General features: G+C 39.5%; 1 protein-coding gene across 1 annotated transcript in view; it reads left to right on the forward strand.

The window, feature by feature from the left end:
- CTTNBP2 (cortactin binding protein 2) overlaps window positions 1-25,971 on the forward strand; it is a 149,642-nt gene that overhangs the window by 3,008 nt on the left and 120,663 nt on the right. The window contains exon 2 of the mRNA XM_032304690.1: window positions 9,477-9,584. Coding sequence (XP_032160581.1) covers window positions 9,477-9,584 — 108 coding nt within the window. The remainder of the gene's footprint in view (window positions 1-9,476; window positions 9,585-25,971) is intronic.

Consider the following 25,971-nt stretch of genomic DNA (forward strand, 5'->3'; position numbering starts at 1 on the left):
TGACAAAAAACTTGGACAGTGCTTTTATTAAATGCACAACAGGAATATTAAATTAGCAGCTGGTACCTTGGAAATTTTTGTTTCCAGGTGACAATATTGAATGTAAATGCAAAGAAAAACATTTTCTTAGCCAGTTTTGCTAAGTTTTCTTAAAACAACCATAGTTATATGGCAGCTAAAGAATATTGAAAGATGGGCACTGGGTGGCTCAGTGGGTTAAGCCTCTGCCTTGGGCTCAGGTCATGATCTCAGGGTCCTGGGATCCAGCCCCACATTGGGCTCTTTGCTCAGCAGGGAGCCTGCTTACCACCCTCCCCCGCCCCCAGCTCTGCCTGCCTCTCTGCCTACTTGTGATATCTCTCTCTCTCTCTCTCTCCCTGTCAAATAAATAAATACAATCTTTAAAAAAAAAGAATATTGTAAGTTTCACAGCATAATTTTTAAGTAAGGAATAATTTAGACTTAACACATTACTGTCCACTTACCAAAATGGTGGCATCACGAGTAACATCTTTGCTTCCATAAAAAGTAACACATCCCATTCCAATGGTGGAAACTGATAAATGGCCAGGAATCAAGTCAGACATGATGATGTCATGAAAGGCACAAATAATTAGGAGTCTCAAAAGGAAGAGTCATGGAAAGGATCCCTAGTGGAAGGACCCTGGAAACCTTCCACAGAAGGATGGCATTTGAGTTAGGCCTTGAGATAGAAGGGGGACTTGGAAGTGAAGACCGCAGGAAGCTGTGGGCCATGTAGCTGTTCTTAGGATTCCTTGAAAGGTGGCCTGGGGCACAAATGAGGGGCCTTCAAAGATGAACACAGAGGTTTCAACTTTAGTTGCAACAGTGTATTTTAGAAAAATAGGTTAGAAGTTGAGGAAATAGACTGAAATATAACTGATGCTTTTCAACAGGATGCTTTTCACTCCTTTTCATCTTAAATAATGTATATTTCTGTGCGTGTTTTTTGACTTCTTATTGGTGCTGGTATCATTGCTGTTACATTGCTCATAGGAGCAATTTTGTTTAGAGAAAAGCATTTATCTTCTCTGTGATTTAATCCCTGCCGAGGCTAGATTGCCAGGTGGTTCTTTCCTCTTGTGTTTCATGTAACTTTATGAGGTGAGAAAATGTTTCACAGACTGAGTACTTATTCAGCCATTTACAAATATCTGCTGTTGATCTTATGGACACAGGGCTGGAGCTGGAAGGGAGCAGACTTCTTCAAGAAAGGCAGTGTGAGTTTTGTTTCTAAAAGAAAGCAAGGGTGCCTGGGTGGCTCAGTGGGTTAAGCCTCTGCCCTCGGTTCAGTTCAGGATCTCAGGATTTTGGGATCTCGTATCGGACTCTCTGCTTGGCAGGGAGCCTGCTTTCCTCTCTCTCCCTGCCTGCCTTTCTGCCTACTTGTGATCTCTCTTCCTGTCAAATAAATAAATAGTAAAATCTTAAAAAATAATAAAATAAAATAAAGGAAAGCAAAGAAAAAGCACTGTGCCAGGCAAATACATGGTAGGTGTTTCACCAATATGGAATGAAGAAAATGAACGCTCACCAAGAAGTCATGTCCTAATACTTACTGTTGTTTGGCTAATTGGGAAATTTACTTTGTGTGTTACTAGAGTGTAATGCAACTATTGGCCTATGATTTGTAGTAATTAACATCATAGATGTTACAGAGCTTTTCTTGTTTCTGAAAGATGACCCTGACGTTCTGATTGTTTTTGTTCTTATTTTTATTTGTATATTGTCTCTTTCCAAGCTGCTTTTCTCAGGGACATTTCAGATTCACAGATTTTTAAAAACATTAATTTCCAACACTATTAGTTTTCCCTTTAGATTATCTCTCTGCAGAATCATGTCTGAGGCTGGGAATGGTAACTACATCCCTCCCATCCTGAATTCTTCCTATAATTGAGCCAAGGTCAAATCACCCACCAGGGTGTGGAGGGAGGGGATGTTTGGGGGGGGGGGGTCAAGGCAGAAATGAAAGGGAGTTTGGAAACAGGAAAAGGGAATAAAAGGGAAGATTGGACAGGAAGACAGGCAAGGCTTTGGCATAGTCTGCTCATGCCCAGAAATCTGGGACTAGAATTCAAACTGAAAATGTGCCTAGGAAAGATGGAGCAGTTTCTTTCCCTTCTGCCTTCATATACTTTGCCACCTAAGCACATCTGAGTGTTGTTTTAGAAAAGACTATTTGAATGCACTCAGTTGTATTATTCTCTACTGGGGCTCCTTTGCAAGACTTGTATAATATGGAAAAGGAAACTTGTCTCTTAGATATTAAGAAAAAAAAAAAGGAAAACTGGTGTGAGAAAGATGATGATGACATTGAAATCAAAGGATTTTTAAAGATGTATTCATCTTTTTTAAATAACTTGCATAAAAATAATGAGATCATATTAATGCTGTGCACAAAACGATGCCATGTATGGAGAAATCCTGATTTTTAGGGAAAAAATTACACTTGAAATTGTTAGTTAATAACCAGGTAGATTGAGGATGGAGTTAAAAGGTTTTTTATAGGGGCGCCTGGGTGGCTCAGTGGGTTAAACCGCTGCCTTCGGCTCAGGTCATGATCTCAGGGTCCTGGGATCAAGTCCCGCATCGGGCTCTCTGCTCAGCAGGGAGCCTGCTTCCTCCTCTCTCTCTCTGCCTGCCTCTCTGCCTACTTGTAATCTCTCTCTGTCAAATAAATAAATAAAATCTTTAAAAAAAAAAAGGTTTTTTATAGTAAAAGCGATATCACTAAATTAATGTCACTATGCAGAAATGAATGCTTGTTCATAAATGATTTGCTTCTGACACTTTTTTTTTTTTTAAAGATTTTATTTATTTATTGAGAGAGAGACAGTGAGAGAGAGCATGAGTGAGGAGAAGGTCAGAGGGAGAAGCAGACTCCCCGTGGAGCTGGGAGCCCGATGCGGGACTCGATCTCGGGACTCTGGGATCATGACCTGAGCCAAAGGCAGTCGTCCAACCAACTGAGCCACCCAGGCGTCCCTGCTTCTGACACTTTTATATTTCATTGAAAAGGCAAAAAGATGATTCCAAAGGCCTGAGTTATTCCACAGAAGGCCTTTGCAACTGTAAGAGTATCATCTAGCCATCTATGTCTCAGCCTCCTCATTTGAAAATCAGCATGCTGCCATTCGCCACCTACAGATAATCAAGCTGATATTCAGTGCATGATACGCTTCTTTAAGGCAATTATTGGATCTGGATGCTAGTTCCTATGTGGAAATGTCCCATATAGGGCTCATAGAACATGGCAAAGCTGAGTTAGAATGGAAATAGGAATGTGTTTTATCTGAGATGTGGTCTTTTCCTTTTTCTTTTTCCAAAGAGGAAATGGAGACAGACAGAAGATCTGAAAGGAGGAAAAGGGACGTAGGCACATTTAATTATCAGAGCTTGTCACCCCCACCCGAGCTATTTCTCTGCTTTTCATTCCAGTTTTCTTGTACTCAGAATTAGTTATATCCACTGCCAGGTTTCCTTCCTGACATTCTGTTTACTTGTCAGTTCTGCCTCTTTCCAGTATACTCAGTTGCTTGTCTTGCATGAACGACCTCAGGCAGGGGGGTTGATTTGAGGTGTAAGGCCCTGGAGAGCTGACCCCAAGTTCTCAGTATGTTGCTTTTAAGTCCCACACCAAGTGGCTCTAGTTTAGATTGCTCTAGATGATTTATGACAAATGTGGATGGGCGTGAATGTTACGTAGAATCATGTGAGGATTTAATACTCTGGCTGTCCTCCGATTCCTAGTAGGGGTGAAAAAAATAGAGCATTAAGATAGACAATATGAGAAATACACAAGGCAAGACATGATTAATTGCCAAATGAAGTACTAGAACAGACAGTAAGACTGAGTGTAGAGAAGGAGAGATTTCTGGAGTCTGTAAAGACCTATGGAAGTGAGATGTGAGCTATGTCCTGAAGAAAGTAGGAGTCCCATGAATTAGAGGACAAAGGGTTAGGAAGAACAAAATCAAAGCTATGCAAACCCTGTAAGTAAACCTCTTAATAGATGAAATCGGGAGGAATAATCTCAAAGCAGGATGTCATGTCAGAGATTTGAAGTGGTTTCAGAGCATGAAAATGTACTTTTTTTCATGAAAATCCATATAATTGTGTGAATTCATATTAACATTATAAATGTTCTGTGTACCTGGAAAGTTGGATTTTTTTTTTCATGTCAATGATAGTCTTCAGCTTTTTATTTTCTCCTTGTAATTTCAAGGTGGATTTCATTGGTTTCCCCTTCTTTACAGCCTCTTACTCATCCCTGAGTCATAAATCTTGCTTACATAGGAAGTTCTAAATGCACCTTATTAATTATTAGCATGCCCTATTAGACTGGGAAGAAAATACATTTCTGTAACTTCAGAGCAAAGAAGCAAAATCAATTTATCTCAACTGTTTCTCAGAGGCTTCATGGAATGACCTAAATTTCCTCAGTCCAGTAATCTACTTAGCCTGATAGTCTGTGAAATCAGAACATTTGGGAGCTGGGGGAGGTTTTAGAGATCACTTAGTACAACATACTTATTTTACTGCTGAGAAACTTGATGTCCAAAGAGATGAATTAATGCCCTTCTAGCCCACTGGCTTTCTCAGGTACCTCACCTCCTTCCCATGTGGTCGACTCACTGATCAAATGTAGGGTAGCCCACTAGATTTGAAATTGGAAGAGGTACTCTCGGTGTCTGTGGGAAGTACCAGAGAAAATATCTGGCTCTGTGTTCGATCACTAGATTTTTACCATAACTGGTAAGTTTGGACAAAGATCTGGGAAGTACTTCCGCCACTGTGACGCCTAATCTCTTAAATGCTCTGGCAACCATCAATGTTCTGACCCCTTTAATTCTGAAAGGATATGGGTAAGGATCTTCTGGCCCTATTGGGCTGTGACTGTTGAAATTCCTTACATAAAACCCACTATTTTAGGTTTTTATTTTAGTTTTTGTTTCTGTTTTTGTGTGTGTGTTTGTTTGTTTTCCCCTAGAGGTGAGGGTATGGAGTGGTAGTGGAGGAAACTGGTATTGGCCTATATGTAATTCTGGCAGCTGAAGAGGAGTTAACTCAGCTAGGTTTTATTTTGTCTTCTCCCTCTGTCTCTGAGCCTGTATAAGAAAATCTGGAAGAATGCCCTCCCCACACCACTGCAAGTGATTTAGAGCTTGTTGAAGACTTCTGTGTTGAACAGTACGAGTTTGGGGTTGTGTCTCTTCTTTCTATTATGTCACGAAGAAGGCTCTTAGTTTGATGACCAAACTCTGGATTAGTTTAAGCTACCTCTGTCAGATTTTTAAAACTAGGTGTTAAGTGCTGTTCCTGGACTACTTTTCCTGGCAACCGTCAAACATGACAGGCAGAGGGGTGGCCTCTAGAGTTGCAATCTAGCTGGGTTTTTTTCTTTCTTTCTTTCTTTCTTTCTTTTTCTTTCTTTTTTTTTTTTTTAGTACCTTGCTTTCACTTAAAGATGAGATCTGGGTTTTCTTTATTAAGGAAAACAAGTGCACTAATAATAAAGCTCGGTGTGTGAACATGTCTGCTGTGATTTTGTTGTTGGGGGTCTGAGGTGTCATGTTTTCATGGATGTCCTGATAAAGATCCTAATCTTTTATGTGAGTGGTGGCATTTGGATCTCTCTTGTCTTCTTTTTTGAAAATTAAGTTATCAAGTTATTTTGCCTCTTAAAAATATAAAATTTATCCAAAAAAACCACAATAGGTAGGAAGAAACTTGGAGGTGATAGATTTGTTTATGGCCTATATTATGGTGATGGTTTCCTGTCTCTCCAAACTCATCAAGTGGTTCATATTAAATATGTACAGTATTTTGTTTGTCAATGACACCTCAATGTGGTTTAAAAAATAAAAGATGTAGAACAATTATTTTGTTCTTAAATCAAAGAACATTAATGATTCTTCTATATCTGAGTACTTTTGTACCATACATGCATCAAGTCAGATAAATGCCACTTCATAAGAAACTGACATACTTTTTTCTTGGGATTTTTGCATTTGGGCTTTTTTATATTTCTAAAAATACTGACGTGCTTCAAATTGATTTGTAAAGTAAGTGACCTCTACCATGGTTTCATATACTCTGTTTTGCCAGAATAGTGGACAGAAACATCAAACATTGGAGAACGACAGTTTGAAAATACTATGATAATATTCTTACTCTCGAAGGCCAGAAGGCAGTAGTGTTTTTAGTGAGGACCCAGGGGTGAGAAGCATAGGGGAGAGAGAGTAGCTGGTGGGCAAACAAACTCTGTATTTGAAATAGTGCATCACTTAATACACTGTGATGGGAAACATGATTTTTTTTTAAACATTCTGTGTAACCTAATCAATGGTTTAGCAAAAACCCTTATAACTGGTTTTTATTTTAATGAATTTCCCTTTTTATTGATGGTGATATATTAAAAAACAGAAGTGTTGGTTGCAGGTCACATGTAATGTCGATGATGATGGAACCAGGGCAAGCACTCCTGACTCTGATATGAATCAGAATCTTAGCAATGTCTTTCATAATTTATTAGTATTTAAAAAGGAGTGCTTTGCTTATGAAGCTTCGGGGAAACAAGGACAATAAAATACACAATTAATTAAAATCTTTAGAACAACCAGCAGTAGCATTAATAAAACATTACCTTCTAAAGCTCATAACAATTGCAGCTTACTCTCCCATCTCAGTGGGAAAAAGCAGGATAAAAGAGTCTGTCTTTCATCACAGTCAATAAACTGAGTTTTTATTGCACTTAGGCTGGTATACTCAAAGAAATAGGCTTATAGCCAATAGCCCACATCTCCCTACATAAAACATCTGGGTGCTCTCAGCTTGAATAATAACAAGCACCGCTTTTATTTAGCACTTACTTCATTTATGTGTTCTTGTTTAATGCTCAGAAGAACTTTGCGGGGTTAGTGTTAGGATATGCATTACATAGATGAGAAAACACATCAGTTAAGATACAGAAATGTGCAGGTATAGTCCTTGAACCAGCAGAAGCAACAGGAGCTTGTTATAAAGTTGAATTTAAGGCTCCCCTGCAGACCTGTATCAGAAACTCTAGAGATGGGGTCCTGCAGTCCCTGTTAACAAGGTCTCCACAGAATTCTTATGCTTGCCTGCCTTTGAGAACAATTGGGTTAAAGACCCATGTGACATAGTTATGTAGTGGGAGCAGAATTTGAGCTCCAGTATATTAGATTTTACTATTTATAGGCAAACTCGATTTTTTTTTTCTTACTGATTTATTTATTTATTCCATAGAGAGCAAGCCAGAGCACAACTACACTCGAGTGGGGAGGGGGTTGGCTCAGATGGAGAGACTCCAGCAGACTCCATGCTGAGTACGGAGCTCCATGTGGGGCTCAGTCCCAGGACCCTGAGATCATGACCTGAGCCAAAACCAAGAGTCGCAAGCTCAACTGACCAAGCCACCCAGGTGCCCCAACAGGGAATATCTCTTAAGTTAACTTTCTAAGCAAGGGCGTCCTAGAAATAGCTTCTGCTTTAGGTTTTGCATAGGTTTTTCTTTTTCTCTCTTTTCATCCTGAGCCCCTGCCTTTCTAAATAACTTCTCTAATATATATGCAAAAAGAAACAATTTTAAGAGGAAAACCCTTTTAAAATCTTTCCTTGGAGAACCAGCTAGTTCTGGTCTCTTTCCCCTTTGTACTTTTATCTCCTTCTAGAAGGTCTCTTTGAAACCGAGAAAGAGCCAGTTCTGGTTATGCCTGTTTGAAAGTCCTGGAATCATTTATGGGCTTGCCATGTTTACTTCTATGTCATCACAAGGTTAATAGAAGGTCATTATTAGTCATTATTAGTCTCCAGGTGCTAAGCTGGTTCTTACTAGCTGATGGATAGGATGCCACTGTTTTTCATCTCAGGAATGTTGTCCCTATGCTGGTAAAGTGTGTAGAAAGGTCATAGCACTTAGGTGTAGTTTTGTCATTTCCTGGCTGAATGATGTGGGTATGTTACCTGATTTCTCTGAGTTGTGGTTTTCTTAGCTGAAAATAGAGATTATATCTTACATATTAGACTTGGTTCTTCTCGATTACTTTGGAAACCATTGGGATGCTGCGCAAATGTGTAATAATGTTCTGAAATGGCCTCAGGAATGGCTTCTGAGGTTGGGTGTTCTGAGGCATTTGGGAATGAACATGCGTTGCCCTCCCTCTGAGGGTGATGGGTTTATCAAAGGAATCCCTGCACAGGTGGGTAGCGTGGACTGCGTGTGTAGAGGGAGCTCCACCTGTGGATTCACCCAAGCTGAGCTGTGAGCGCTCTGGTTGAGCTTCTCTTAAGCTGGCTGCCAGAAGACCTGCTTATAAAGTTGTCAGGAAAGGAGAAGGCAGAGTTGGAGACCAAAGTATTGGGCATCAGTGGGATTTAAAGAGGAGAGATTTGATGCAGTTACCAGGGAAGGAATGTAGAGAAGACACTGGAACTGGAAGAGTCATGGATGAGGCTCGTGATCCTTGGGTCATGGTGCTGATACCTTGTGGTGGAACTGAGTCTCTGGAAAGCTTACTTTCTATAGTCTTGGCCTACTTTTGGAATGGCAAGAAGCTACAGAGGCATTGCTTAAGAAAGCATTTGATCACCACGTAGCAGGTTCCAGACTCACCTGACCACAGGCTCAGTTGACTAAATGTAGGTGGTGGGCTCAGCCTCTTGGAAGTACACAGGCCTGCCCTGTGTCTGTGAGAGACAGGGAGAGCAGGGCAGCAAAGGCAAGAGCATGTTCCTTCTAAAGGGACTGCTACTTGGTTCTGTAGATGGTTGCCGTGTGAGAATGTGAATCTGGGCTTAACCAGTTATCTCTGTTCTGAAGAGAAACCAGAGATCTGTATATTTTGGTGACATCTTCAGGTTTTTCAGGTTTTTTTTAAAATGCTGGCTGAGTAAAAAAAAAAAAAAAAAAAACACTTTGAGGCCCAAGTTACACACATCTGTAGGCCAGATTTGGCTGTAGCCTGCCAGCTGGTTACCTCTGCTGCAGTGTTCTATAAACATGACCTGTTATTATTGGATGTCCCAGAATTTATAATAACCTCCCAGGAGCCTCTGCATTGGGGCCCTTCTAGGAATACATTCTCATACTTTCTTTGCTCCCCTGCAACTTTTCCTGAACATATACTAGGCCTGTTTTGATAGAAACTCTGGAGACTTTAAATTACTGTCACAATTTGAAGAGATCTGGAATCCAGGTGTGCAAGGCAGGCTGGGAAAATAGATCTCCTTAATGAAGAGATTTGGGACTTTAGCCTTAATAGTTTTTACCCCTCCTAGAAGGTCTGGGCATAGATTCTCTGCTATTGAAGAGGGCCCCTGTGCTTCTAAGATTTGCTGAGCCACTGAGATAAAAACAATCCATTGTATGCCTTTAAGACGTGTATTGTCCTATGAATAGCTTTTTCATTGCTTTTTAAATATTTGTGTTACAGAAAAAAGAGTTTGACGTGGACACCCTCAGTAAATCAGAGCTTCGAATGCTCCTCAGCGTGATGGAAGGGGAGCTGGAGGCCAGAGACCTGGTCATCGAGGCCCTGCGGGTAAGGAGCTCCTAGGGCCCAGCCCTGTTTGGTATTGTTTCCTTTTTTTGAAGGGCCAGTGACAAAGCTGCCTTTCTTAATTTTTGAACCAGGTAGATTTAAAATGTTACATCTGGTTAAAATGTGCCCCTCAACACAAATGCCAACCCATAATCTTTATAAACCCAAACACTGAAGTCAGATGGTCATTCTAATGGTGGGGATCGAGACTGAACTGTTTAGTGTGGGAAGCTTGAGACTTGAGCTGTATTGTTTCATGTGGTTATTTGGTAATAAGTGTTTAGAAAATTGGAAATTTGGTATCATATACATGTATGTGAGGTCAGAGAGGAAAGATTATGAGTCATTTGTAAAAGATATTACTGATAATAGATAGAGCTTTTCCTTCCTATGTAAATTATAAATGACTTATGTTCCGAAACTTCTAAGAGTTGAAAACTAATCTATATCCCTCTTAAAAGCTACGTGTATATTTTCACATAGTTTTATTACTTTTTCATCTGATCTTCTAGGAACTTTGAAATTTTCATAACTTGTGAAGTATTATCTTCTAATATATTACTTGGATACCCAAAATTCTGTAAAAATCATGTTTTCTTGATGCACAATCTTATAATTAGTTGTTCTTAATCGTGTACTTGTTTTGGTATATTAACCAAACCCAAGCATTTTTTTTTCTTTTTTTCTTTAATATAAAATACTTTGTATATAATCAGTTGTTTCCTGGCTTTCGGTCATTTGGCCAGGATGGCTATATTTATTATGTATGAAGTGTGGTCTTGGTCTCCCCCCTCGCCCCCGCTATGGAGTATGTCCTCAGACTTTGTCTTAGGAGGTCGTTTTAACATAGGAAAACCTGTGGATGTCCAATTGTTGCTGCCTATGGGTGCTAATATAGTGGGGGAAAGAGGTAATACTAATGGTGTGTGGTCAGACATAATGGAGACGATGGGCATGCTGAGAATTCAGTTGTGTGAGGAAGGGGTGGCTACAGTTCACTTTCACCGACTGGAAATTGGTACAGTGGAGGTAATGATTACTCCTTAGTCTGATGACAGAGAATGATTGCCTCTCAAAAATGGGAGTAGAGTTCTACCACCTGTAAGCCAGTAACAAGTTGAAGGTGTGCTTTCTGAATGGCAAACTTTGCTAAGTAGACTTGAGCACAGTTTGGTTGTGAGACGGACTCCTCTCATTCCACATTGGAAATATTCCCATTACTTGCCAATGTATATTTTCTTGACTAATGAACTTGGTGGGAGACATGCTAGCGCAGTGGATCACTAACATGTATTCCACTCCACTTCGGGAGAGAACATGGTCCCCTGTGAGGCCAATAGTGTAGACTCTTGAGACCAAATGGATATGAAGGCTCCAGTTCTCCCTTGGGGATTTTTCTGTCTCTTTGTACTAACCTGTAAAAGGCATCAGCTCCTGGGGCATTTCCCACTACTTGCTCGAATGTTTGAACCCTTAGCAGAGCCTGTGTTTTTGTGATCACCTGAGCAAGCCTATTTATTTCTCTTTTTAACTTAATTGCAATACTTACAAATGTAAGTAGAATTAAAGGCCTGCTAATGATGAGGGCTTGCCAAACTGAAAGGTTTTTTTTTTTTTTTAAGATTTCACTTATTTATCTGTCAGAGAGAGTGAGCACAGGCAGACAGAGAGGCAGGCAGAGGCAGAGGGAGAAGCAGGCTCCCTGCTGAGCAAGGAGCCCGACATGGGACTTGATCCCAGGACCCCGGGATCATGACCTGAGCTGAAGGCAGCTGCCCAACCAACCGAGCCACCCAGGTGTTCCACAAACGGAAAGTTTTTCATAGAATCAAGGAATGGTGGCATTGCGAGGAGCCTTACTACATAGTCTAGGTCAGTGGTTTGCATCCCTCCAGATCTAGTGGTGTGTTTTGTTTTGTTTTGCTTTTTTTTTTTAAATAAAATGTTTTATATTATTCTTTTACTGTCCTGCAGTGAAATGTATGGATAAGTGTGCATGTAAGTAGGTTATGTTAAAAATAACCAGTGCACTGCCCTAATTGTGACATAAAATAACAGGTAAGTAATGTATAACAAAACACACATTTCAGTATATAAGTGGTCAGGCATATCTCGTGGAAGACATGATAAAGGAAGCAGCAATTGGTGCCTGTTTGTAGGATTGCCTGAATGCAGTCATTGCAAAAGAATCCTGATCCAAGTGTGCTGTACTCAGACACAGTGAGTGGGTTTGCTGTGCACAAGGTGATTTTTTTCCTGAGATGGTGAATGACTCTTGGTAAAGTTCCAAACAAAAGTACACACTTAATTGGAAGCAGAGTCCGTGGAAAATTCTGTGTTTGTTAAAACTAAATTAAAACAACTTGTTTGTGTGTGAAAAGGAGTTACTCTTTAGCTCAGGTCATCATTCTGAACTGAAGGTTCTACTGAAAGGAATGACTAGAGGGACGTTTGAAAGTTCCAGGGGACTTGAGACAGTTCCTGGATGTGGGGCACACACTTAGCCCTGCCTCCTAAGTGCCAGTCACTGTGCTAACAGATCACTGTCTAGGATGCTGCCCCTGTGGAGAAGCACTGGGCATGTTGTTCATGTATTAAAATCCAAGCAAACACAAAGGAAGCCCAGAGAGATTGTGACTTAATCTCAGGTTGAAAATGTAGCATCCTTGAAGTTGGTATGTTTGGAGATTCTTAAAGCTTTTTGTCATTTTTTAAACTTGAGAATTGTGATTGATTTATTTAGGTGATTATGTTTTTAAGAATAGAGGATATGATTTTTGTATGCCTGTCATAGACTCACGGTGGTCAATTACTGATTGTTCCCTCGAGGGCATTCACTGGAACTAGTGAAACTGGGGAAATACCTACTTGGGTCCAGATGTGTCATTTAGTTGCCATTTCCGTCACCAGTGGAATATAGGTTAGTGACTGGCTAAAAACTGGGAATAGAGAGAATGTGGAACTTTTAATTTTATTTCATATTAGGAGATAAACATATTCCCGAATTAAAAATTCAAAATCTGTCCAATCAGTATGTTGTTATTCAGTTGGGAGAGAAATACACCTTGTTTTAAAAAATGTCAAAAGTAATATTTCTCTGAAGGTGGGAAATATTTTTAAACTTAACATGTACCATGGACTATATGAAAATTTAGAAATGATTGTGTTATGAGGCATTTAAATCCTTTAGAGTTTTGGAATCTTTAAAAAGATATTTCAGGGGTGCCTGGGTGGCTCCGTTGGTTAAACATCTGCCTTCAGCTCAGGTCATGATCCCAGGGTCCTGGGATCAAGCCCTGCATTGGGCTCCTTGCTCAGCAGGGAGTGTGGTCAGCTTCTCCCTTTCTCTGCCGCTTCCCCTGCTTGTGCGATCTCACTCTCTCTCTGTCACATAAATAAAAATCTTAAAAAAAAATATTTTGGACCAAGCTTTTTTACTTTGTTTAATCATGCTACCTTGATGTATTTTTTTTGAGAGAGGGAGAGCGTTCCAGTGGCAGTGAAGGGAGAGAGAAAATCCAAAAGCATGCTCAGTGTGGTTCCTGATGTGGGAATTGATCTCGAGACCCCGAGATCATGACCTGAGCCAAACATAAAAAATCACATAGATTATTGTATTGACAGCAATAAGCTTTTCAGAACAATTCATAGATATGATTGGGGGGGAGGGTATTATGAAATTATAATACATATCTTGGTACATTTACTATTTTCATGTTTAAGGTAAAAATATTTCCCAGTAAAACTCCTTGGCTTTATAACAGATGTAATGTTCAGGAGATTCATTTTTATTGGGGGGGGATCATATTTTAAAAAGTACATTTTTGGAAAATATGAACTGCTTAACTGAAATATGTCTTAACTGCATAGGAAATATTCTATGAATGATACCCCCTCATCCACAAAAAGTAGGAATAAATCTTTGACTAAATAGATCGCGGAATGATGTTTAGAGAAAAATACTGTGAAGTTTAATTGAGAATATGCTAAATTTTCTGAAAACCACAATAGATACAGAGCTTTTTGAGTTAAATTTAATTAAATAATTAACCTGTTAAGAGATCATCTATTTGATGATAATTGTTTAGTTTGTGGAATCTTCTGGCTTTCACCTCTTTTTCCCTCTTGCTTCTAGAGTTTTTACCAGTATCTTAGTCGAATGGAAACAAGGGCAAAAACATGAAAATGCTCTAATTATAGAATTTTAGGAGTCAAAATTGTGGTTTAGCTTATATTTACAGGATCCAGCTGGCTGTTATTACTGTGAATTTACATAAATGTTACATCACCGAAACAATGAATTCCTTGGGCAGTCAGACCCAGATTTCTTGTATGCCTTCTTTTTCCTGATAAATGAGAATTAATAGTATTATTGACATGGCATTTCTTCCTCATAACCTATAGTTACTATAAAGTATGTGATACAGATTTTTAAGTATTATTTGCACTGAAACTGTAGAAATTACCAGTTTATTGCTTTGGATAGAATGTATTTATAGTATTTAACAGCATATGGGATATCAAATAGAGAATTGTCTTGTAAATGGCTGCAACAAAGAGACCCAAAGTATGATAGATTAAATATGAAGTTTATCTCTCCTCCCAATCTGGAGGTGAGTCATTTGTGCTGGGGAAGTATTTCTAAGCCAAGTGGTCATTTAACAGCCCAGATTATATCTATTTTACTGCTCTCCTTAGGGAATTTCCCTCATTGGTATGATTGAAACTGTCAGTGACATGCCTACATCCCAAACCTATGGTAAAGAGAGCAAGAGAGGAAATGAAGGAGAAGCATATGTGCATAGGGGAGAACTTTGTGGACACACCTAGCAGAGTTCTGGCGAATGGTCCTGGGTGGCTGACTGGCTCCCTGGGAAGGGAGGACTTTGGAGGAAATCTAATAACCTAATGCACTCCATTATCTTGGTTTAATGTTATAAAATATCCTAGGGTATGGTACAAGAAGATAGATCCCTCCTCTCCTCCTTCCTTCAAATACTTGTTGAGTACCTACTGTATGCCAAGTACAAAAATGAAAGTTCAAAGTGAATATAAGTGGAGATTAATTATTGTGCCAAAATTGGGTCCATTTAGAACATTGTATATACCTTTTATATGTTTAAAATTAATTGTTCCAAGTAGTGTCATTTGGGGCCACGTTTCAGTTTTCTCAGACTCTGACTCTATATGTTCAGATTTTGTCTAGGATGATCTTCCTTTCTAAAAACCTTAACTGTTCATTGGATTCAAAACGCAATTAAAAAAATGCTCTGAATGGTTTTGCTTTGAAGCAGGTTTTCTCCCCTCAGCACTAGTGACATTTGGGACTGGGTATTTGTTGCGGTTGTTGTGAGAAGAGGGACTATCTTGTACATTACAGTATGCTTTGCAGCGGCCCTCGTCTGTCTGCTCACTAGATGCCAGTAGCACCTCTGTAGATGTGGCAGCCAAAAAGGTCTTTCCTTGGGGGGGTACACAATCACTTGGGAAACACTGTTGTAAAGTAATACTGGTCAAGAAAATGCTGCTCAAATACACTTCATTGTAAGCACAGCATCCATTATTGATTAAAAACTCTTGACAGTGTAGCTTTAGAGGGAACATACCTCAACATACCTCATATGAAAAACTGACAGCTAACACCATAGTCAGTGGTGAAAAAATTAAGAGCTTTTCTCCTAAGATCAGGAATCGGACAAGGGTGTCTACTCTCACCACTTTTATTCAGCATAGAAGTCCTAGCCATAGCAATCAGACAAGAAAAATAAATAAAAGTTATCCAGATTGATAAGAAGTAAAACTTCTACTGTTTGCACATGACATGTTACTATATGTAGAAAATCCTAAAGAATCCACCAGAAAACTACTAGAACTAATAAGGTCAGTAGGGTTACAGGATATGAAATCAGTATACAGAAATCTATTGCATTTCTATAAACTAATAATGAATTGGCAGAAAGAAATTAAGAAAATCCTATTTACAGTTGCACTAAAAATAATAAAATACCTAGGAATAAACTTTACCAAGGAGATGAAAAACTTATACTCTGAAAACTATAAAACCTTGATGAAAGAAACTGAAGACAACACAAAGGGGAAGCCCTTTTATGTTCATGGATTGGAAGAATAAATATTATCAAGATGTCCATACTACCCAAAGCAATCTACAGATTTAATGCAATCTCTACAAAATACCAATAGCATTTTTCACAGAAGTAGAACATATAATCCTAAAATTGGTGTGGAACCACAAAAGACCCTGAATAGCTAAAGCATCTTAAAAAAGAACAAAACTCGGTGGTATCACAGTCCCGGGTTTCAAGATAGACTACAAAGCTGTAATAATCAAAACAGTATTATGGTGCTGTGGTACCTGGCTGGCTCTGTTGGAAGAGCAGGGGACTCTTGATCTCAGGGTTGTAAGTTTGAGCCCCACATTGGGAGTAGAGACTACTTTAAAAAAAATCCAAATAGTAAGGTTCTGGCACACAAATAAACACATAGCTCAATGGAGCAGAATAGAAAATGCAGAAATAAAACCCACAATTATGTGGTCAATTAATCTTCAACAAAGGAGACAAGAACATGCAATGGGAAAAAGTCTCTTCAACGAATTGTGTTAGCAAAACTGAACAACTATATGTGAAGGAATGAAACTGGATGACTTTCTCATGCCATATGCAAAAATAAACTCAAAATGGATTAAAGACCTAAATGTGAGACCTGAAACCATAAAAATCCAAGAGGGAAGTCTGGCATCAGCCATAGCATTTTTCTAGAAAGGTCTCCCGAGGCAAGAGAAACAAAAGCAAAAATAAACTATTAGGACAACATCAAAATACAAAGCTTCTGCACAACAAAGGAAACAGTCAACAAAACTGAAAGACAACAGAATGGGAGAAGACATTTGCAAATAACCTATCCAATAAAGAGTTAGTATCCAAAATATATAAGGAACTTAATACAACTCAATGCCAAACAAAATCTAATTAAAAATGGACAGAAGATATGAACAGACATTTCTCCAGTGAAGACGAACAGATGGCAAAGGGACTCAAGAAAAGATGCTCAACATCACTCGGCATCAGGGACATGCAAATCAAACCCACAATGAGATATCACCTTACACCTGTCAGAATGGCTAATCTCAAAGACCCAAGAAACCAACAAATATTGGTGAGGATGTGGAGAAAAAGGAGCCCTCATCCACTGTTGAGGGAATGCAAACTTTAGCAGTTACTGTGGAAAATGGTACAGAGGTTCTTTAAAACGTTAAAAATAGAACTACCAGGTGATCCAGTAATTCCACTGTTGGGTATTTACCCAAAGAATACAAAAACACTGGTTTGAAAAGCTACGTGAACCCATATGTTTATAGCAGCATAATTTACAATAGCCAAGTTATGGAAGCAGCCCGTGTCCATAGGTGGATGAATGGATAAAGAAAATATGGTGTGTGGGACGCTTGGGTGGCTCAGTCAGTTAAGCACCTGCTTTTGGCCCAGATCATGATTTTAGGATCCTGGGATCTGAGTCCTGTGTCAGGTTCCTTGCTCCTCGGGGAGCCCACTTCTTGCTCTGCCTGTCACTCCCCTTATTTGAGTGCACGTGCTCTCTGACAAATAAATAAAATCTTTAAAAAATGTGGTGTGCGTATACACACAAACACACATACACACACAATGGAATATTAGTCATAAAAAGAAATGAAATCTGGGCTGCTTGCAACATGAATGTATCTAGAAGGTATAATGCTAAGTGAAATAAGTCAGAGATGATTTCACTTATATTTGGAAATCAAAATGAACAAGAAAAAGAGAAAACTAACTTTTAACTAGAGAGAGCAAACTGATGGTTATCAGAGGAGAAGATGGTGGAGGGATGGGTGAAATAGGTGAAGGGGATTATGAGTACATTTATCATAATGAGCACTGAGTAATGTGCAGAATTGTCGAATCACTGTATTGCACACCTGAAACTAATAAACACCGTATATTAACTATACTGGAATTAAAAATACATTTTCTTATGAAACAAGTGATTTGTCTTTGAACTATTTTCCTTCAAAACTAAATATTTAAAAATGCCCATTTAAGAAATTTCATGACTCTTTCAAAACACACCACATTTTATTTAAAATTGCATTATAGTTTTATGTGTAGGAATGAAATGCTTTGCTTTTTCTGTTAAAAAACCTGTATAGTTGCATGGCTCAGTGTTGGAGTCTTCACATAGAACAAAGGCGAACTCTTCAAATAAAATAAAATCATTAAACAGAAGAATGCTTCCACTCTGGGTTTGAAAGCAGCCACTGCTGTACTGCAGACTATTGTGAGCTTTTCCTCATATGACATGTCTGTTAAATCATGATAAAAGAGGAGCATTCTGGTTTCAGCAAAGTAAAACATGCAGCCTTTTGTATTTCGGAATTCTCCTATGACTTCAGGCAATTGATTTTCCAAAACATACCCTTTTCTGTTCCTTTTAATTAATGAATGATTTAATTTGCTGAGCAGAGCTGAATTCATGAAAACATAAATTGTTTCCTTTTCTGTCCACTGAGATAACGCCTTTGTTCCATGTCTAGCGAAAAGAAAGGGGAGTTGACCAGACGGTGTGTTGTTTTTGCATGCAAATCACTTCTCATAAAATAGAAATAGCTGATCATTCTTAAATAGCATTGTATTTTGTCCAGTAGGACAGACATAGGAAGTGTCACTTTTGATTCTTCTGAGAAATTTTATTTTCCCTGATGAACATTTACTACTAGTGAAGGGACAAAATGGAATACCAGGCAAAATAGTGCTTTTTTATATATTAAGAAGTGAAGATTGATGTGCTGTGAAAGCAAAATGTTTATCAATATTATGTAATAAGCAACTGAACTCAAGCAACATTTTCTTGCTGATGATTATTAATAAATCATTAGGACATCTGTGAGAACAAACTAAAGCACATTGTTCAGCTCAATGATGTACCATTTGTTTTACACTGGGTTCAGGATAGATTCAGAGTTACAAATGGCATGAAAACAGGAATACATTTTGGAGACTGTGCAGATTATCATAATTTTGGGGACTGTTCACTTAATAGTTCCTTTTAAGAATTACTTCCTTGTGATCTGAGAATACAGAATGTTCCTTTGAGGTGAGGCCTTCTGATAACACTTTAACCTCTTGTTATACTCAGTGGCTAAGCTACAGGTCATGTGTTCTTTTGGGAATTTCATTTGCTATGTTTATGACAAAATCGGTCTTGATTAGAAGAGGAAACAAGGATCTAAGATAGTGTTCAAAATTCTGCCTTCTCTCTGGTTGTGATTATTTTGGAAAGAAGCAGAAGAGGTTTCATCTTCTCCCTTTTGATTTTTGGAGTCAAAATGTAAATAGGTATTGAACACATAGGCGTATTTGTATCCCTTTGTCTACGTGAAATGATATATTTTTTTTAAGATTTTATTTATTTATTTGAGAGAGAGACAGTGAGAGATAGCATGAGCGAGGAGAAGGTCAGAGGGAGAAGCAGACTCCCCATGGAGCTGGGAGCCCAATGTGGGACTCGATTCCGGGACTCCAGGATCATGACCCGAGCCCAAGGCAGTCGTCCAACCAACTGAGCCACCCAAGCACCCCTACATGAAATGATCTTTGAACACGGTGGGGATCTTTGAGAAGAGGGCAGGGGGATTGGGGGATCCATGTATCCATTCATTCAACAGATGTTTGTATCTTTAGGTATGTCTTGGGTTTTAGTGGTGGTGAGCAAGGACCATGAGTTTTCTTAAGAGTCCAGTGGGAGAGAGGGACATTAAAATAATAAACCAAAATACTGAAGCTCACATTACGATTACCAAGGAAAGAATGCCATGAGAAGAGAGATTACTCTAGATTGGTCAAGAAAGTTCTCTCTGAGAAATTGACACCCCCCTGAGACTTGGAGGGATATCATGAATCTAGTTGGAAGAAGAGTGTTCTTACAAAGGGAACAGCACATTCAAGGACCCTAAGAGAAGAAGGAGCTTGGCAATTTATACGAACTGCAGGACGTCGGAGAACAAGAGAGAATGGCACAAGATGAGATACAGAGCTAGGCTGTGTCCAGATCATGCTGGAGAGTGAAGGCCATGATAAGGTTGGATTTCATTTTATGTCAGGGTAGCCACTGAAGTGTTTAAGCTTGAGAATGCCAGTGATTCAACATGATTTTCCAAAAGATTCTAACAGCATAATTATATTGTATTTGATTTTTTGCATTAAAATTTTAATTTTAATTTATTAAATGTGACTATTTAATGTAAATATTTAAAATTTCAGCGGCTTAACCCACTGAACCACCCAGGCGCCCCCCCTATTGTATTATTTTTAAAAGCGACTTTTTACGTGTATGGGAATGGCATGATAAAAATACTCGCTCTACAAATTATAAACTCGTGCTCTTTGGTTTGCCGGTCTTTCCCCCTATCTCGGTATGTAGACATCGTATTCTTTATAATATTAAATCTTTGATTTTTAGTGGCGTTCACTTCGCATGAATAACTGCTTGCAACCACCTCTGTTTGCAATCATGTAAAAGTGAAAGGAGGGAGGTGGTTCACTAGTGAACTGAAACAGTTTCTTTTCCACAGCCTCCTCACTCCACACTGCGATTGGGGGTTACCCGCAGACAAACTGAAATCCAAAGAAGGGGCCGTTGGATTTGGCCTGTGTTGCTCAGGAGGGGCGAGGTTTGCTGCTGTTTCCTGTAGGTTGAAGTCAGAGCAGGACATAGAGATGAAAAGGGATTTAACATTGTGATGTTTTTATCATGTGCCAGGCACTTCCCCTGTATTCTCTCCTCTCGTCTCTGTGACATCCCTTGAAATCAGGGATTGTGCCCCCCGCTTTAGGAATGGAGAAACAGACTGAGAGAGTAAGCCACTTTCTGGCTGACTCCTAACCTCAACTCACGATTCCTCTGCTTCAAAGGCGGCATTAATGAAACTAGAGCTGGTTGACATTTGTGGGTTCTTTATTTTAAAACGCTGTGAATTCCCAGAACATTTCCCACGCACCTGTAATCAATTGTAAATATCAAAAGCTGCGCGGAAATGGTTAGGCAATCTTCAAATGTGTAATCATTCATTTGCTGTTCCCTCCCGATTGACTGCAGGTAATTACAAACAGAAGTAAATCCTGCAAGACTTCTAAGATCTTATTGAACGGCAATTATGATAATGTAGAAAAGCATCATTGATTTCTTAAAATGTTTTCCTCTAATTATCATCCCAAGTGCAAAAAAGTTTGCACTTTTCTGTAATTAGGATATTCTCATCTTCTGGATGAGAACATGTTGGAACATTTAAATGCCGTATTATCCAAATTTACTCTAGGAAAATGAAGATTTATAAAGTGGAGAAGAATGCGATAGTTAGGGGACTTAGTTAGGGGATTGCCATTTCCATTCTTACCGTCCCACTTCTTAGTCATTATTAAATCTGTTTCTTGTAGTGAATTGTATTTCATTTTTTTACTTTTTTTGATATTTGATCACCTTGTTTTTCAGTTTTCATTTGCATCTAAAAAATGGCAGGTGGTAAATTGAGTCGTTAAATAGAAATGTAGTTTGGTTTTCATGAAAGGGTGTTGTACTGATTTCCTTGAGTTATATAATCCTTTGATTCTTTTTCCCCCCCCCAATCAGTGGAATTCGTGAATGCAGGGAATTTGTGAGAGTGTGTATGTAGGCAGGTAATACTAGATTCACTACCAATAAGGAGTTCAGTATTCTTAATAATTAGCATGCTAAAATGCAGATATATCGTTGACCTTGTTAGATTTCTTTTCACAGAGGCTAAATCAACAGATCATATCATTTTTAAAAAGATCATTTTAGATAAACCTCTAAATAATCCCTAAAAATTAACTTGGAGTTGACAGTGATTTTTCTGTTGATGGGTCTTTTCCCATGAGCGACTGGGAAGAAATCTTACATAGACACTCTGGAAGGTGCATTGGTCTTTGTTCTGTAGTATCTTGACAAAATAAGAAGACCTCACTGGTGTATTAGGAAACTTTCCATCATCCTCTCTGCTTGGCTGGATCAGCGGTTCCATGAATTTTTGTGCCGGTTGTGGGGGACAGCAATAAGATGTGAGTTTGGTTGGAGGGATGATAGGTGGCACAATTAAAGGAAGAGCTTTAGAGACCCTTCATGGGAATTGTTAATACGTGAAATTCTTAATGAGTTTAAATTTCAAACAGTTGAGGATTGGAACTCACTGTAGGCTCTGAGGTAGGAAAGGATATGACAAAAACAGTGTTTAAGGGAGATTATGTTAACCACTTTTGAATGTAGATTGACAGACTAAGGGAGAGAAGGGATCTGAGGAGGCAATTACAGTTGACATTTATTAAAGTACAGGTTCTTTAAAGCTCTGAATTCTGTGAGATGGCTCTAAATGTAGGTGATGCGCTATTGGGGAGTATTACAAGGACTTGAATAGATTGAGAGGAGATTGTGAATAAAAATAACTCCTCCAGGATAAGAGCACATTATTTTCTAACTCGTGACAGCAACCAGTAATTTCAAAAGCAATTTCAGTGTCAGGGTATAAACCCTTTTTATTTTTAAAGGATATTGTGTTTGTGCCCCATGTGAATTCATACTTAAGTAATTCGGCATCAGCTGCAGTGCTCCCAATAGCTTTTTTATAGCAATAGTGCTAGTCCTTCAACATTCATCCAACAAATATTTATTGAATATATTCTGTCATGCCAGGTGCGGGGCACCGGGAAGAGAGTAGCAGCAAGGCAGTCCCTGCACTCATGGGACTTACTGTCTAGGACCGGAGACTAACCATGACTAACAAGTCCCATTTGTGACAAATGCAGCAAAGGACAAGTACTGAGCACTAAGATTATGTCCCATAATTCTGCTGTTTTTCTCAGACACACTGTGGAAGGCCATGTAAAAGCAGGGTCAAAGTAAGCATAGTAATCACTAAGCAAAATATTAACATTTTCCAGTGTATTTAACAAAAGGAAAATAGCTGTGCTTCCCCAGTTTGCTCCTTACCTATTGTGTTCCCTAGATTGTGTGCAACTCCTCCCCAAAACTGTTTGTTTTTGGGGTTTCTCCTGCTGTGCTTTGTCTCCTGCTCCTTTCTTAGATGCAGATGGTGGCTTCCTGCATTTTCTTGCTTTTCAAAGTGGGTGCTAGTCTCCCCTATTTAACATTCTTGAGTTCTATGAGATTACAAAGCAGTACTGCTATTTGTACTACTGACTTGAAAGAGATTTTTTTAAAAGCCCCATTTATTACTTACATACATCCTATTACCAATTCTGTAGGATTCTGCCACAACTCTGGTGGTGATTAGGCAAGATGAAGATGAAGGTGTTTTGCTTTAAAACGAATTCTTTCTCAGGGAGTCCTGTGTTTATTCACAAAAAGAGATCCTCTAGGAGTATAGTCTATCTAGACAAGTTTGAGTCTTGTGATGAACACTCTTTAAGGTTCTTACCTGTGATCCTCCCCGCTAGAGAGGAGAAAGGATACATCGGTAACAACGTGCTCCCACTTTGTCATCCATTGCTGTGCTCCAAACCCATCCCAGGACTTACTGGCGTTAAGCCACATCAGACATTTATTTTGCTCACAAATCGGCAGTTAAGGTGGGGTTTGGGATGGGCAGCTCACAGTCTGCATCTCATGTAGCAGTGGAGGGGACTGAGAAGAGGGGAGGATCTCCTTCCAAGACGGCTCCCTCATGTCGGCTGTCTGCTAGGAGCTCTGTGGGGACTGTGGCTGGGGGCTTGGGTTCCCCACTTGGGCTTCCTTGTCACAAAGTGGCTAGGACCCATCAGTGAGCAGCCTAAAAGGCAGGAGATAGAATTTGCCAGTTCTTTATCATCTGGGTCACAAAGTTACTTTGCACTCCTTTGGATCTGTTAAGCAGTTACAGGACTGAGATTCAGGGGAAGAGACACAGACCTGACCACCTGGAAGGAGCGTCAAAGAATGTGATAATGTTCTTAAAACTCCAGAAAACTGCTACTTGTCATTTACTGAGCCTTACCTGTTAAAACTGCTATTTTGCACTCAATGTGGATGATCTCATTTATTCCCCACAGGTCTCCCTTGAAGGAGATACTATTATTATCTTGCCTTTAGACTCATGGTTAAGTAACATGTTCTCTGTCACACAACTGTCAAGTGGGGAGCCAGAACTTGGACCCAGGCTTGCTGACTCCCAAGTGCATCTTTTTAGCCATCCTCCTGAGTAATCTAGGGCAGGAGAGCAATGTACTTGCTACCAACTCAAATGCAAGACAGACTTATATGTAAGAGTAAATCACACATGAAAGAGTTCTAATGAAGATGAACAGTGGATGCCTTCTGGGAAGAGGTGGCAATCCAGGAGTCTTTTGAGGAATGAGTACATTAATGACTAGAATTGAGAAGTGGATGTGTGTCAGAAGAGCAGCGTGAGCACAGGGTCTGTGTGTGCTCTGGACACGGGAGGTAAGTTGGCCTGGAGCACAGGCTTATGCACCAGTGGAGCAGGAGATAGGACAGGCTGCATCAGGCAGGTTTGGAATGTCAAGCTGATACATTTGTGTGCCTAATAGGATAGGCAGGGCAGAGTCCCTCAGGATTTTTGAGCAAGAGAATGGACTAACTTGAGGCATTGGTTCTTAAAGTGTGTTTCCAGACCAGCTGCGTCAGCATCCCATAGGAACCTTGCTGGAAATGTAAATTCTTAGACCCCCACCTTAGACAGACTAACTCAGAAACTCTGTGGATAGAGCAAAGTATTCTGTGGTTTCACCTGCCCTCTAGGTAGGTGGTGGTGGGCTTCAGTTTGAGAAATACTGATATGAGGGATGGTCATTTGTTGTGAAGCGGGTGTGTTTAGATAACATAACTTCAGAGTGAGCTTAAAATCCCTGCTGCTGATTAAAATCCCTGAAAGCTGGAAAGACTTTCTGCTCAGTCAGCAGGATGGGCAGCCAAATTGGTGGCTGATGTTGGTTCTGGTTGTAAAGAGTTTGATGAGGAAAAGGCAGCCAATGGCTAGTCTCTGGACAACTTCTCCAAAAGCCATCATTAAGTGCCTCAAAGTGACTCTGTCCAGACATGTTCTCAAAGAAGTCTGTGGAAATAGTGCTCAAGGAGCTTTCTTTAATTCTTGGATTAAAATAAAACATCAGTTATGAAGACATTAAGAACTGTGTGCAATAACTGTATCCTATTAGAGATGTTGTTGTTTTTATTTACTTCTTATATCCCTATGTGTTCCACAGGGGATTTGAGGTGCCTGACAAGAATTATAAAATAGCAAAATAGAAAAATAGGAGTGTGTGAAAATCAAGATTTTGGAACCAGAACAGCAGTTTACAAACCTTGGAGTCATAAGATGCTTTCTTCTAACAAGATGTTACTTGAGGGGCAGTACATTGAAAACAAGCTGAGCCACTGGGTGGAAGCAGAGTCTGGGGCTGTAAGCCTCCTGAGAGGGAAAATCAAACAAGAATAGGACGACAGGATTTGTGTTGTTCATAAGGAAAACGGCCTGGCAGTTACTTCCTCGGGGGAAGGCAGACTCCTGGTCCTGAGGTCTAAAATTTCTCTTGTGCCTTTTCAAATTGGAGGTGTTGGGTAGTGTGCGTTGTTTTCAGCACAGTCCACATAAAGTGTGATAGCTGAGGGTGTATCATCCAGGGACCTGAGTGAGAGGCGGGATGAAGGAGCTGGGGTGAAGGTGAAGGGGTTTGGGTGGCCGTGAGGGCTGGCTGGGACAGTGGGGTTTTAAATGCACAGCTTTCTGACTGTGCTGGGGACGAGGCATGCATTAGATCCTCTAAATAAACAGATGGGCTGTGTGACCTTCAGACCATTTGCCAGGATGATCTCATATCATTTGCTGGTGTTTTTGTCCAATCAGTTTATATACACGCTTTTCAGACTGAACAAGTCTATCACCTATATTCAGATATGTTTAGGCTAAGCAGTACCTGTAAAAATTTGAACAAGAGATCAAAGCAAACTTGTATGTGTTTCCAAAAGAAGATGAGAGTCAGTGTTAAATAATTTTGCCTTATAACACTTTTTCTACAAATTTTTGATGTCTGGCTGTGACAGAGATTGTTTATGTTAGGATTTTATGAATGTACTTTGTGGTTTAAGTACTGTTAGTTGACATCAAGCGTTCTCCTATAGCACTGCAATAATTTTGCAAAACAAGGCCTTTAGTCAATGTACTTCAACTTGGGAGTTCATCAGTTTGAAAGCTTATCAGTTTTCAACATGTTTGGTTTTGGACTTTGCAGCTCTCTTTGTTCTTTATGCTTTGACAACCAGTTTCTGCCACACCTGGAACAGCTCTAATGGTTTAAAGTGTTAACTG

This window comes from Mustela erminea, chromosome 11 (genome assembly GCF_009829155.1).
Source record: "Mustela erminea isolate mMusErm1 chromosome 11, mMusErm1.Pri, whole genome shotgun sequence".
Lineage (NCBI taxonomy): Eukaryota > Metazoa > Chordata > Mammalia > Carnivora > Mustelidae > Mustela > Mustela erminea.